At 51.5% G+C, this 13,081-nt stretch overlaps 3 protein-coding genes across 3 annotated transcripts; 1 reads left to right on the top strand and 2 right to left on the bottom strand.

Moving 5' to 3' along the window:
• Positions 1-1,156: 1,156 nt before the first annotated feature.
• Positions 1,157-2,048, bottom strand: COCSUDRAFT_58239 (hypothetical protein; the record flags this gene model as incomplete). The annotated part of the gene is made up of 2 exons (XM_005644493.1): positions 1,157-1,321; positions 2,001-2,048. 2 exons carry the CDS (start codon positions 2,046-2,048, stop codon positions 1,157-1,159), a joined length of 213 nt encoding a protein of 70 aa, XP_005644550.1.
• Positions 2,049-2,378: 330 nt separating this feature from the next.
• COCSUDRAFT_58238 (hypothetical protein) lies at positions 2,379-3,327 on the top strand (the record flags this gene model as incomplete). The annotated part of the gene is made up of 3 exons (XM_005644492.1): positions 2,379-2,417; positions 2,808-2,929; positions 3,222-3,327. 3 exons carry the CDS (start codon positions 2,379-2,381, stop codon positions 3,325-3,327), a joined length of 267 nt encoding a protein of 88 aa, XP_005644549.1.
• Positions 3,328-6,148: 2,821 nt separating this feature from the next.
• On the bottom strand, positions 6,149-12,200 carry COCSUDRAFT_67663 (dihydrolipoamide dehydrogenase of glycine decarboxylase from pisum Sativum). The gene is made up of 11 exons (XM_005644491.1): positions 12,031-12,200; positions 11,572-11,712; positions 11,221-11,388; positions 10,477-10,634; positions 9,904-10,063; positions 9,508-9,579; positions 9,288-9,393; positions 8,695-8,849; positions 8,056-8,211; positions 7,341-7,470; positions 6,149-6,833 (listed from the first exon to the last, which is right to left on the bottom strand). The coding sequence occupies exons 1-11, from the start codon at positions 12,145-12,147 to the stop codon at positions 6,688-6,690; spliced, it is 1,509 nt and encodes a 502-aa protein (XP_005644548.1). The 5' UTR covers positions 12,148-12,200; the 3' UTR covers positions 6,149-6,687.
• Between the last annotated feature and the right edge of the window lie 881 nt (positions 12,201-13,081).

Genomic DNA, 13,081 nt, shown 5'->3' with positions numbered 1-13,081 from the left:
ACCCAGAGAGTGTGGTTCTGGAACATACTGGCTGTCCTCTTCAAGCAAGGGAAACTTGACAAGGTATGACGCAATGTCTCTTTGAATTGCTTGCCTTGTAACAGGCACATGTTGATTGTTTTGTCTAGATCTTGAGTTCCGGATTTTCACTCTAATAGTATTGTTAAGTGCCTTCCGAAGAAAAGGCAACTTCTTTTGCGGGCCTCATGATGAGGCCCTCATCATGGGTGGAAAGCGGAATGAGAGGGGGTGGACACGGGGGTGACACGCCGTGACGGGTGTCCGCGGTGTGTCTGTCAAAATTTACCAAAGACTTGGAACACTCGTAATATTTACCACATGTGTTGAAAGGGGAACCGGGTGATCGTGAACGCCAACGCATACATCAGTAGTACTTGCGCTTAGAAGTGGCAACTTGCAACTTGCTCTGCACTTGAGTCAAGACGACATACCGTGGTGGTGTCCCTCTCAAAGATGCTGATTGCTATTTGCGAATTGCTGCCAGGCATCATCGACTTTGCTACTTGCTGCCCTGCACGTCATGCCCGAGACAGCAGTTGTAAGACACATTTATCAAGGGAAAGCTTCCTAGGCGAGCCGACAACCTTGGAACGCACCAGACGTCTTCACAGTGGCCCACTTTCCCAATGGGTTTCGTCACCCTTGACAGTGATTTCTTTCAATTTCAGGGCGACTACAGGTAGTGCCTCAAAGTGTAAGTCACGCTTCGTACCCAGCTGCCCGACGAGAAAGTCGCAGATGTCCAAGCGTTCAACGAGAAGTTCTCGAGTTCACTCCGCCGAAGACCAGGCGGAGTGGACGATGTCCCTAGCTGTTTTAGTGCTGCGTAGAACAATCAATTGAGATTTGAACATTTTTGTCCCAAGGTGTCGCTTCCAGGCATGAGGTGATAGATCCGACGTTCGATGAAGGAGGACAAAAGTAGGAACGCTTCATCATGCACCCTTCCTCCAGGGGCCTCAGGGGACTCTAAACTAACTTACTTAGATACAGAAACCCCTGCTCCAAGCTTCCATGTAAGACACGTAAAGTCGAAGTGGAGTCATCATAGCAGTCCAGTGAAATACAACAATATTCTCCTGCAGCAGGAGGATCTAGAAAATAGCGCTGCGACTGGTGCCAGCAGTATGTCACATCATGTGGTGGCCGGCGTGGCCTCCAGAATTGAGGCCGTTGGGCCCGGCGCGGCCTCTGTTGGACCGGTACCTGCACAGCTCTGCGCTGCCTCCGCTGGCCAGCACGCTCTGGGGGTGCCCCATTTCGGCTGACCCCGCGCCCACGCCCCGCCCCCCTGCAGGGACTGCAGCCCAAGCACACCCACCACAATATTGGTACATCACATACTATGTGTAAATGTGTAGTTTAGTAAATGGCATCCCTCATCAGGTGCTAATTCGCCTTGGTTGCGCTGTATGCTTGTGCTGGTGCAATGGAGAGTATTCTACTAGTGCTGCAGGCTCGGAGTGGGCGGTGTGGAAGCATAGTCTGCTACAGAAGGCCCTAGGGTTGCAAAGGGGCAGTTGGCTTGGTGTTGCTTTGCGCTGCACAGATGTGATGCAGGTGGGCCTCCCTCAAGAGATTGTGCGTAACCGTGTTGCGCAATAATAATTCACTTTAATAATCATGATCAGACTCGAGTAGTGCCGCAGAAGCTTCCTAAGCTCAGCTAAATAGAAAATGCAATTTACCAGATCCACAGAGAGAACTTTAATACTTCCAAATGGTACTAATCCAGCAGGAGATGTATGGCAATTATGCGCAACTGCATTTAGAGCGCTCAGCTGAAGGTGACATCAACAACCAGTAGTCCTCCCTAATTTGGCTTGCCTCGAAGTCCAAGGTTTGTTGTTGGAACGAAGCTTGAAGAAGACAAGATATAATTCACGCCGCCTTTGTCTCAAAGTTCTTAGCCGCAAATGAGATTCCGACGAAGCAAGACCTTTAAAAAGGTCGAGACAGGTAGTATATTCACTGCGCACCCGCACGTTGATTTTCTTCGTTTTAAGCTCAAAACTCGGCGTGCCCATGTCCTTTGCAAGCTCAATGAGGACGGATATGTTTCATTTGCAATGGCCGTGAGTGGCAGAAGTGAAAGCAGGTGCTCGATGTGTGTCCACGTATCTGCACTTCCGAAGGATCTGAGGCTCTGACGTCGATAAAAATTGCGCTGAGCTTGAGTAACCTTGATGGCAGTCGTTAGGTGCACAAGCTACGCAAAAGCGCTTCTTATCCGCTCAATTCTTACAGGCTTCGCTGTGTGTTGGCATAGCAAGCTCTCTCGACAGCGTCATGTATGGTTCGGCTTCCATTGCTTTGCAGGAACACAAGGCACATCGGTGGATATCCAGCGTTGCAACATGCTTCCCCCAGAGGTGTGGCGGCTCATTGCTGGCCACGTGAGCATGCGTGAATGGGCCCAAGTGTCTGGCATCAACAAGACTACCTGGCAGCGACATCCACCTGACCTGTGACTTTATTTGAAACCTGGAGGTGGGTCTCTGCTCTGTTGAGCATGGCTCAATGTCTATCCCCTTATTAGGCACCTCTCCATGGCATCTCTTCAACCTGTGTCCCAAGTGAGAAGCTGCTCACGCATGTCATTCCTGGGACCTTGCATGTGCACTTTATATACAGTGACTCAGTCTGTCATCAGGCGCACTAAAGAGTGCCACCAGTGCTTCATGCCGGAAAGGATGTATGTGATCATGATTGCAATCATAAAGTAGCGTTTCGAGAATGCGGACTCAAGTGACAATTTTTTCATAGGAGCTGCATGGGTCCTGCAGAGGGCCATGCAGGCGCGCACGCTGGATGTTGGGGTGCTCACAGAAGCCCAGGAAATTGACATTGGTACCGCTCTGCTGCGGGCAGACAGCAACTGGGAGAGGCTCAAGACTCTCAGCATCATGTACACATCAAATGTATGGGAACAACGCACTGATGGAGACCCTGTCAGCTTCCACAGTGCTCTTGCCTGGCTGCTGGGCTGTGGAAAAGATCTTGATCTCCTTTCACTGCGCATTGATGAGCTGCGCTGGTTGTCATGCCTGGCAAACCTCAAGCACCTGCAGCTATCGCAGCGCGGGAGATTTTGCAGGATTGCGCAATGTCTCAGCAATCTCAAAAATTTACAGACCCCCTTCCTTGAAATTAGTATATACTGCCTGGACCCTGCCGTCCTTGGCGTTGATTGGCTGCAGCCAGCTGCAGAGTGTGATGCTGAAAAACCTTGTGCCAGGCTCTCTGACGCTGCCGCAAAGCGCAGCACTGCATCCGTCTCTGCTTTGGGAGCCCGCGGATTTCTGAGAAATCGACCGTCACTAGAAAATCTCAAATGTTCCTCTCGGTGCCAGGACTTCCTGGGGCAACCCAGCCCTGGAAGATTCCCGGGCTTTTCTCCTATTTCTGCAAAATCCTAGGACTGTATTCTCCTGGGAATCCCTGGGCTCGACACGATTCCAGGAATTCCTGGAAATGTGAAGTTGTCTACTGCATGCTGCGAGCACACCACTGTGCAAAAAAAGATGAAAAAGTGAACGAAAAAACAGAGGCAGAACGAGGAATCGAACTGGCAACCGCCTTAGCTCACGGGAACAACATCGTGCACTGCGAGCTTCGTACAAATGTCACCCTGCATGTCTAACCCTAAATGTCTTGACAACAATGCATTTATACTTGCTTATGTACATTGTTATCTGACCCAAAAAATAAGCATTCTCGCCGGAACATGGCTCTTCGAGAGGTTTTAGCCTCGGAAGTACGATGAAGGATGATTCTTCGACACTCATGGCAGGATCTGGATGCCGCGTGAGGAGGTATACAGCCGGGACGTTTTGCGCAGTCCCGGAATACGCGGCATCTCGCACATCCCTCGAGTCACGAACACGCTCTGGCTTCGAAACATCAAGATAAGTATTATTGTGGCACATCCTTAGGACTTTCGGACGGAGGCGGGGCCGTAACCCCAGTAGATTTCAATTGTTTCGGATTTTTTGTAGCCTCCTGGGTGGACTTACGACTGCGACTTTCCGAGCAGGCGACGGGAACCAGGAAATCTTGGGCCATTCAAGCATGAGAAGTCCTGTCTTGTTGCTTACTTCCAGGAATTCCCAGGCTGACCATGCTCAAAATTGCTCAGCGGCAGCACATCCCGGCAATTTTTGCGGTCAGGGGCTTCTAGGATTTCCTAGGAACAAGAGCAGTTTTGGGAATTCCTTGTTTTGGCAGACCCCCGATATCCCAGGGACAGGCGGTTTTTCGGGAAATCCCAAGGCTGGGTCGCCTGTAATTTCTTGAGGGTGGGGTAAATCTACAAAATTCTAGCACCAAAAGTTTTTAGCTACTCTTGAATTCAAGACTTTTCTGGCGTTTCTGGACTTCAGGCGCTCCCAGGATTTTCTAGGAACAAGAGCAATCTTGGGAATTTCTTGTACCGGCAGACCCAGGATATCCCAGGGGCAGGCCGTTTTCCGGGAAAACCCAAGGCTGGGTCGCCTGTAATTTCTTGAGGGTGGGGTAAATGCTGGAGATTTCTGGAAACCTAAAACAGAGATGTCATCTGCACAGGCGAGATCTTCACCTTGCGCAGCATGATGTTTGGAATGGCGTTGCCTCTGCGTTACAATCAATCACCATAATTTCATTAAAAACCATCAATGAAGCGTCCCAGCTGCCAAGCAATTTTGCGCGCCTGAGTGGCCTCAAAAGCATCATAATGGGTGTGCAGTGCTTTGGGTTGAAAGGCTCCCCCATATCTCTCTTTGGAGCTTTTCTGCAGGTCGAGTGCCTGATCCTGCGGAGCTATGAATCCTTGTGCATGAGAGTTCCGGCAGAAGATTTGCTATGGCGTGTGACAAGTTTCATGTCCTATGAAACTCTCGATGTTGCCTTTGAGGACCTGGTTAATTTTCTTGATATCATCGATGCCCAGCGTTCTCCTTTACATACAATAGTTTGCAAGGCCAATATGATGCAGCTATGTCAAGGCATCGCAGAATGAGGTGTAAGTTGGACCCCTTCAAGTTGTGTTCATGTCTGGGGGCCACAAGTCTTACAAGATTTCCACAGCTTAGCTACACCGCGAGCAACTCGCAAACCTGCTCGACCTTTTGATGAGTATTGCAGGTGTGGTGCATGTCCGTTCTGCAGATGGCAAGCATGATGCATTCCAGGATATCATGGATCGTGTTTGGTGATGGATTTATTGCAGTACATCCCACACACTGTTGATGTACTTGTAGCAGAGGCAGATAACCATGCCCATGACAAAACTTGTACGGTATTGAACACTGGCAGCACATTGCTGAATACACTGTGGCAATAGAACAGATAGATTTACATGTGAGTGTTTGACAGAAAGGATTCTGAACATGGGAAAGGGGAGTAGCACTTGACAGAGAGATTGAGCTGTAAGATACTATCTTTGAAATTACTGTGTTTGCTCTCTTGCTAGCATTTCCATTTCAAGACTGGGACTACTCTTGAGCTCTCAGAAAGATTGTGGGCAGGGCACTTTGGCTTAGACAGGCTGAAATCATCACAATCAAGACATCTGTAGAATTCGATGGTTTGAATGGCCATTGGCTGGCAGTCTCGCACCGCGCTTGATATAGCCCCACCCCAGCCGACAAGAGTTCAACTTAAGTCAACAAAGGTTTTAATAACGTGTGTAACAAAGCTACATCACACTGCCTGAGGGCAATCCCCATCAGGGAGCAAAGCCCCTGCATTGTCTGCCCATGCATGCCCATATGGTCCTGACTGTCGTAACCGGGCAAGAATTGGGCAGGTGTGCACCGCAGTGGTAGATAATTCTATAGTAATCTAGCTTATGGTCAGAACTCTTAGGAGGTCCTTGCATGCCTCTGGCAAACTGGCAACTCCCTCTCACGATTTAAAGGCGAGAGACAGAGTCCCAAAGTATATCTTTGCCCGAGCTGGGCCTGTCCATCAGACATCATTGCTGTGAATGCTTCAAGAAGGTGCCCCACCTACAGGTCATCTGGTCACTGAGGACCAGAGGCATATACTGAAGAATCTGCCTGGAACAAGTCAGTGCTGAGCCCAGCAGTCATGATCCAATGCAAGCCAGTGCAGATGCATATGCGGGGGCTGCAACTGTGGGTTACCTTGTCATGTTACAAAGCATCTGGAATTCTAGAAATCCTGTGATGAGCCCACAGGGCCACTGCATGCTCTGGCAACTGACATACAATCTGTGCTCATGAACCACCAGACTGACAGATTCCCTCCCAGTAACACCTGCCTCTGAAACGAGGAGGCCTTGCTGCAACACAGAACCCAGAATCCTAGGCGATCAAGCAGCAATTCTAGGTTGTCTTCTCTCGATTCTGCTTCACATGCCTGCCTTAGGAGGCCTTGCAGCAATACTACATTCCAACTCACAGACCTCGAACTATTAGATTTTGCGGCTCCTGGATGGAACACAGCAGAGAGGGAACCTTGAGCCCTTCAGCGGCCGCGGGACGCCGAACCCTGTGTGGCCTTGGGGTGTGTCAAACGATCGCAAGCAGGTGCAGATTCTTGTGCCGATCGGCCGTGGGCAACAGGAATTGATCACTGGTGACCGCAAAACCGGCAAGACCGCGATTGCTATCGATACCATATTGAACCGACGGGCGTGTGGATTGGGTGTATATTGCTGCATCAGCTGTGGATGGGTTTGTCGTAGCAGGCCATGGCGGCCTCCTTGACGGCTTCCGAAAGTGTCGGGTGCCCGTGGCACGACCGCGCGATGTCCTCCGTCGATGCGCCATACTCCATTGCCACCACACACTCGTGGATCAGCTCGCCTGCACCAAATGCATGTGCTTGTGAGCGTAATGACAGGGTACTTGCTCAGGCTTTGTGCCAGAACAAGGGAGGCAAGGCAACCAAAACCTGCACTCCCAGACAAGCTCACCTGCAGGACCGGGCACAAGCTCATGAACTGCACGGCATGCGTGCGATGTGCCAATGCGGAGAATTTGATCAACTAGGAAGACTGTTATGCATGCGATGTGACCACGTATGCTTCTCAGGAGTCCTCCTTAGGCAAGGAGTATCTGTCATCTTGATGCACACTATCTGCGGTGCAATGCAGCTCTTCCAGCCTGCCTCAGTGCTCCTACAGATTCATCCAGTTGTTCAAGCAGGCCCTGTCTTTGCGCTATCCTGTCTTTTGCTTCCAGATCGTTGAGTGTAGCAGGTCAAGCTGGTGCTGTAGGGTCCAGCTCTAAACCTTGTCATGTCGTTTCCTGAAGTACTTCATCAGAACAGTGTGCACCCCGCACAGGAGACATAAGCGAGCAGCCCCATACCTGCGTTGGGCCCCATGATGTGGGCGCCGAGGATTTTGTCGGTCTTCTTGTCGGCGATGAACTTGACCATGCCCTCCGTGTCATCCACCGAACGCGCCCGGCTGTTGGCCGCAAATGCAAACTTGCCCACCTGCAGTGCACCAGCAACAGAGCTATAAGTCGTCGTTGCACAGGCTTGACCTATTGTGACAGGCTTGCACATTGACAGGGCGGTGCATGTACAACAACAAAAGTGGCTCTACCGAGTCTCTCTTACATGTGCCTCATGGATGAAGCTCAGCCCCCAGGAAGCCAGTAAGCTTGCTCACAGCAACAATGCTGCAGGCACCACTAGGCAGACAAGAGAGGAGAGAGACAGCAGGGGCCTTTCTAGCACTTGTTCATACCACACGCTACGCCGAGGGCCATATATTGAACCAGTGAGATCCTTGCCTGCGATTAGTTGTACAATACACTAGGCACAAAGCCAGACAGTGCCAAAATGCTCTCCTTGCAAGCGATTACTTGAACACATTACGCAGAAGGCCGGACAATGAATGTGACATCCTTGCCAGCATCTATTTGTAGAACTTACGAATGAGCCAGGCCTGTCACTGCATCCCTGCTTTCTGTGTAGGAAAAGCTACACAGTGCTGTCATGTTCCAGCGGGTCAAGCTGGCGTCTTAGGGTCCAGTGGATCACACATTAGGCAAGAGGTAGAGAGCCACCCCTTACCTTGTACTCCTGGCCCTCGGCCTTGACCTGCTCCTCGGTCTTGCCCACGGAGGCCACCTCGGGGTGCGTGTACACGATGGAAGGCACCGTGTTGTAGTTCACGTGCCCCGCCTTGCCCGCCAGGTTCTCCACGCACGCCACACCATCCTCCTCAGCCTGATGTTGCAGCAGCACAGCTTTAGCGCTGCCTTCATCGTATTTGAGTGGAATTTCTTGCAGCAGATGGGGCAGCAACTCTCCGGGGAAAGGTCAACCTGATAGGGTGCTGTGTGTCTCCTAACATTAATATGTGCGGCAGACTAAAAATATGGGTGAAGGTCCAGTCTGACATCTAGCTTGCATGCCCTCTGATCAAGACAACCAGTGTTTGCAGCACCCCAGATATGGAGCCTGCAAATCTTCCGTACAGCAGCACCGATCAGTAGACTAAAATAGCACCTGCGCAGGCCATCTTCCAACCACCACGCGGCCATCCAGATGACAGAGTGGTAGCAAAGGCAACATGGTGAAATCCATAATGCCGTTGTCAGATGAATATGTAATACACTAAGCCCCGAAACCTTGCCCGACTCCTGAAACGTCGGTCGCAGATGAGGATTTGTGGCAGTGGCGGCTAAGCCAGATTGCTGAGCCGCGCACCTTGTGGGCGAGCATGGGTCCGTCGATGACGTCGCCGATGGCATAGACGTTGTCGGCAGTCGTCTTGAAGCGATTGTCCACCTGGATGCGGCCCCGGCTGTCCAGCTCCACTCCCACGCTCTCCAGGCCCAGGCCCTCATAGTACGGCCGCCGTCCTGGTGCATTATAATACACCCCCGGAGTTAATGTCTTGCCGCTCGGAGCATGAATATTTATTTTATGATACCCAATTTTAGGTTTATGTCATATGAATGTGACATCCTATATATATGCCAATCCATTCAGCGGCACAACCCCACCTTGACACCACCCCATATGGCACCCTTGCTGCTCATAGGTCATGGCAACATCAAGCACAGCAACGTCGTATTCTCCCAGCGCAATTTGGCAAAATTTGTTTGATGACAGCTCTTGCCGCTTCGTCTCTGCTTGAAAAGAGCACAGCAGATGGCCTCTGCACAACCCAGGCTGGCTGGCAAGGTGGTGAGACTCACATCAGGGATGTACAACAACAGCCCACAAGTTTTCAGTGGCACACACACAGCATAGAGAGGGGCGCTAATTACTCAGGTGCTTGGCATGGGGGACCGCACCTGCAGACACGAGGACGACGTCCGCCTCTATGGTCTCTGTCTCGCCGCCCTTGGCCGGCTCCACCGTCAGCTTCACTGTCTCACCCTCCACAGTCGCCCCTGTCACCTGCACCGCACAGTAAGACAGACTTTGGCCTTCTTCTCTGCTAGTGATCACAAAAACTTCACTGATTGCATTGCAATATCTGCATGCCCTGCAGAGGGCAGACAAGGCCCTCACCTTTGTGTTGAGCTTGAACTTGAAGCCCTGCTTCTTCAAGCTGCGCTCAAACGCCTTCCGAATCTCCCCGTCCTGCAATTGTTGGCCCCATCCAATCCCTCAGCATGCTTATGTAAATTTGCACAGAAGAGAAGAAATAATGGATACCAACTTTCAGCCCGCCAATCAGTGCGACACTGCTGCAAAAACCAATACGGCCAGAGGAGTTGGCAGAATCAGAGACTGTTTTTTTAGGTGCCACCATATGCTCAGTAGCCCCTGACAAAATTAGCTGTAGTAATGTCTTGTTGTGCATTGAGATGAAGCCCACGGGCTTTACATCTAACAGTAGAACGCAAGTCATTACTGAGTCTGCACAAGAAAATAAAGGGAGAAAGGGTGTGGGGTGCGGCACACCATGGTGGGGACGATGGCAGGCCCGAATTCAACCACTGTAACTTCTGAGCCGAGGCGCTCCCAGACTGAGCCCATTTCGAGGCCGATGTAGCCGCCGCCGATGACCACCAGCCGCTTGGGCACCTCCTTGAGCGACAGAGCGCCCGTGCTCGACACAATCCTGGACACAAAGGACACACATGCTCAGTTAGAGCCCGGTCCAATGGTCAGGTGTGCTTCCAATGCAATGTCTGTCGCAGGCCGGCAGCCTTCACTATGTGAAGTACTACACATGACCCTGCTAGGAGCATGTATGGTGCAGTGACGTCGCCATGCCACTGCCAAGCAAGTCCAACAAGTGGCTAAGACCGGCATCACAGACATGGCACTGGCTGGATAAATTTGATTCGCGGCCCAACTTGCAGGGATCTGAGGACCGCTATTCGTTTTAAACCCACTGAACCTCAGCAGCTCACACAATTCCCACCATTCAACATGTGGGCGGGCAGCAAACATCATTAGCATGGACAATCCAGGACAACATTGTTTGCAGTCTGCAGAAGAGCAAGGCAGCGCTGTGTCGCGTGCGCGCACCTGTCCTCGTCGATGGTGAGGCCCGGCAGCGGGGATACTTCTGAGCCGGTGGCGAGGATGATGTCCTTGGTGTCTAGCGTGGCGCTGCTCCCGTCCAGCAGGGCCACCTCCACCTGTCCCTTGCCCGCCAGCTTGCCCCACCCCTTCACATACTCCACCTGCACGCATGCATGCCACACGCCAGGTTAACCAGATGGGATCCTCCGGAGATTAAGTGGTGTCCCTAGAGACAACCTCCCGCGGGCCTCCAAGGCTGCCCCATCGATGCCCTCGCAAGCAAGCAGCAGTTCAGGGGAAATACACGCTCACCCCTTACAGAATAGCCTCGTTGCGTGTGTGTCTGGGGCGGCATAATTGCAATGTTTGTTCTCACCACTGCCTGAGGATTGACTCCTAATAACAGCAGCATCAGGCCCGCCTGTTTGCTGTCTAGGATGTCCCAGGCAGTGCTGCAATGCTGCGCGGGGGGCCCGGCATGGGGACTCACACATAAGCATGCATGCCTTGAAATGGGACAATGCTCTTGCAGATGGAAACTGGTGATCCTGAAACCTACTACTGGCGTTCCCCCTGCTTGCTCTGTGCACCTTGTCCGCTGCCAAACAAAGTGGACTCACAGATTCATCATCCAACAGACTTATGAGGACTTTAGGTGCTATTGTATGTACAAGTGAAGACAGGGCTTGACGCAAACGCAACTGATAAGTCAGCATTGCCCAAGGCAAGTGCATGAGCACCACCCACCTTGTACTTCTTGAAGAGGCCCTCAATCCCCTTTGTGAGGCCGGACACGGCGTTGTCCTTCTGGGCCATCATCTTGTCGATGTCGAGGCGAGCGCCGTCCACAATGATGCCATGGTGCTCGGCATTCTTCTGGATCTCGTGCATCAGGTGGCTCGATGCCAACAGCGCCTGGGGTCCAATGACAAGCCTCAGTCTCATTTATTGACATAAGAGCAGGCTCATCTGCATTATTCAGGTCTTCATCAGACTCCAAAAACAGACTCAAAAAACCAAGGGGCAAAGGGGACCTTGACTGCTTTGGGAGACATAAAAAATATGGTTGTAAGCAGGTGGCGAGTGTGGAGAGGACACCTTTGAAGGGATGCAGCCGACGTTGAGGCAGGTGCCTCCTAGTCTGCCACGGCCCTCCACACAAGCCACCTTGAAGCCCATCTGGCCTGCTTTGATGGCTGCAACATAACCTCCAGGACCACCGCCGATGATGACAAGGTCCTGCAAGAAGTAGAGCAAGGACAGTAAAGCACACAATTTAGCTCGCAGATGCCACAGAAAGCACGTGGAGAGCCTCTCTGGTGGGCAACATAGATTACATATCCTTTGGTGTCTACCGTCCTGCATTGATCAACAGCAAGGCAGCTGATCGCTTGATGAAAATATATGACTACTCGTATAGATCGTGCTTATCATGCAAGGAGCTATTCTTGACGCCATCCTTCGAGGTTGGGAGTCATTCAAGGAGGGATCTAACAATGCCATCCGGCTTTTGTGCATCGCGAACACAAATTTACTGCTGCAAACCTCCAAACTCACCTTCTGCTCTCCACTGGCGAAACCTCTGCTTCGTTGCAAGGTCTGAGAACCCAACCTAAGAAGCGATCCTCCCCTGTTGCCCGTCAAACTGCGGTTCAGCAGCGCTCTGAACGCCATCACGCTGCAATTTCAGCCGCCTTAGATGTGGCTGATACCCCAAGTCAATGCTCGTCAACACTATCACGTTGCTTCATCTCCTGCTGGAATGTAGGGTTGAGAGGAAGGGAGCAGAAAGCGGTCTACGATGGCGATTCGATACTTTGCTGCATGCAAAATGCCGTACAAAATGAGGCCTCATTGTTAGTACATCTGCGCCACTTAGCGCATGTGTACTAGATCTACAAGAGCATGCTGGATTGGCTCGGCAAGTTGCGGGCACAGCATGCTGAGTTTGAATGCGCCTCGGAGCCGCGTTTGACTGCCAGTGGCCACTTATGAAGTAGCGCGGCACAGTGGAATGGCATTTTTCCAGTCCGTGAGTCACTGTCAGTAGGTCAGTGACCAGCGCACAATAGTCAGTGAGTGGATGTGCATAGAGGCCCTTGCAAGAGATGGATATCTAGCCTAGTAGGCCAGCTTCCTAGTGCTTAATCCAGTGCAATCAGCATGCATTCCCGCATGCTGCAACATTGAACGATGTAGACAGAATCGACAGAATCCGAGCCGGATTCAATAGGCACGCTGTACAGCACTCAAGGAATCCTCGTCATGATACTGCTTCAAGGAACATTGTTCGCCTGAAATGCACAAAATTTGGTTCATGAAGGAGCAGATCGATCAAGTGCGGACACTGTGAAGGATTCTTAGCTCTCAGAGCCACTGGCAGGCTGGCAGGCTGGCAGTGCAAGTTTGACAGATCTTTTACTGTTCTGAGGCTACACAGTGCTGGCAATGGAATATGCATCAAGCTGACTACACCTGATGTCACAATCCATTACATCCCACGGGGGATATCGATATTCCATGACACAGTGGCCGTGCTTGTCAGCCTCATACATAGTCTGGCAGGTTCAACCAAGGTGCACAGGTATTACTAGCAATGTTCGAAGCC

The sequence above is a fragment of the Coccomyxa subellipsoidea genome, assembly GCF_000258705.1.
Source record: "Coccomyxa subellipsoidea C-169, whole genome shotgun sequence".
In the NCBI taxonomy this organism is placed as follows: domain Eukaryota; kingdom Viridiplantae; phylum Chlorophyta; class Trebouxiophyceae; family Coccomyxaceae; genus Coccomyxa; species Coccomyxa subellipsoidea.
The sequence above is the reverse complement of the archived record's forward strand: the minus strand, read 5'-3'. Positions and strand labels throughout refer to the sequence as shown.

What these genes read in the sequence shown, in the direction of transcription:
- COCSUDRAFT_67663 (XM_005644491.1), bottom strand. Translation starts at nt 12,147, where the DNA reads ATGGCGTTCAGAGCGCTGCTGAACCGCAGTTTGACGGGCAACAGGGGA. An exon ending in CGTCGTCCTCGTGTCTGCAG is followed by an intron (nt 8,850 to 9,287) that starts GTGCGGTCCCCC and finishes ATAATGCACCAG; the next exon opens with GACGGCGGCCGTACTATGAG. An exon ending in GACCCATGCTCGCCCACAAG is followed by an intron (nt 8,212 to 8,694) that starts GTGCGCGGCTCA and finishes CTGCAACATCAG; the next exon opens with GCTGAGGAGGATGGTGTGGC.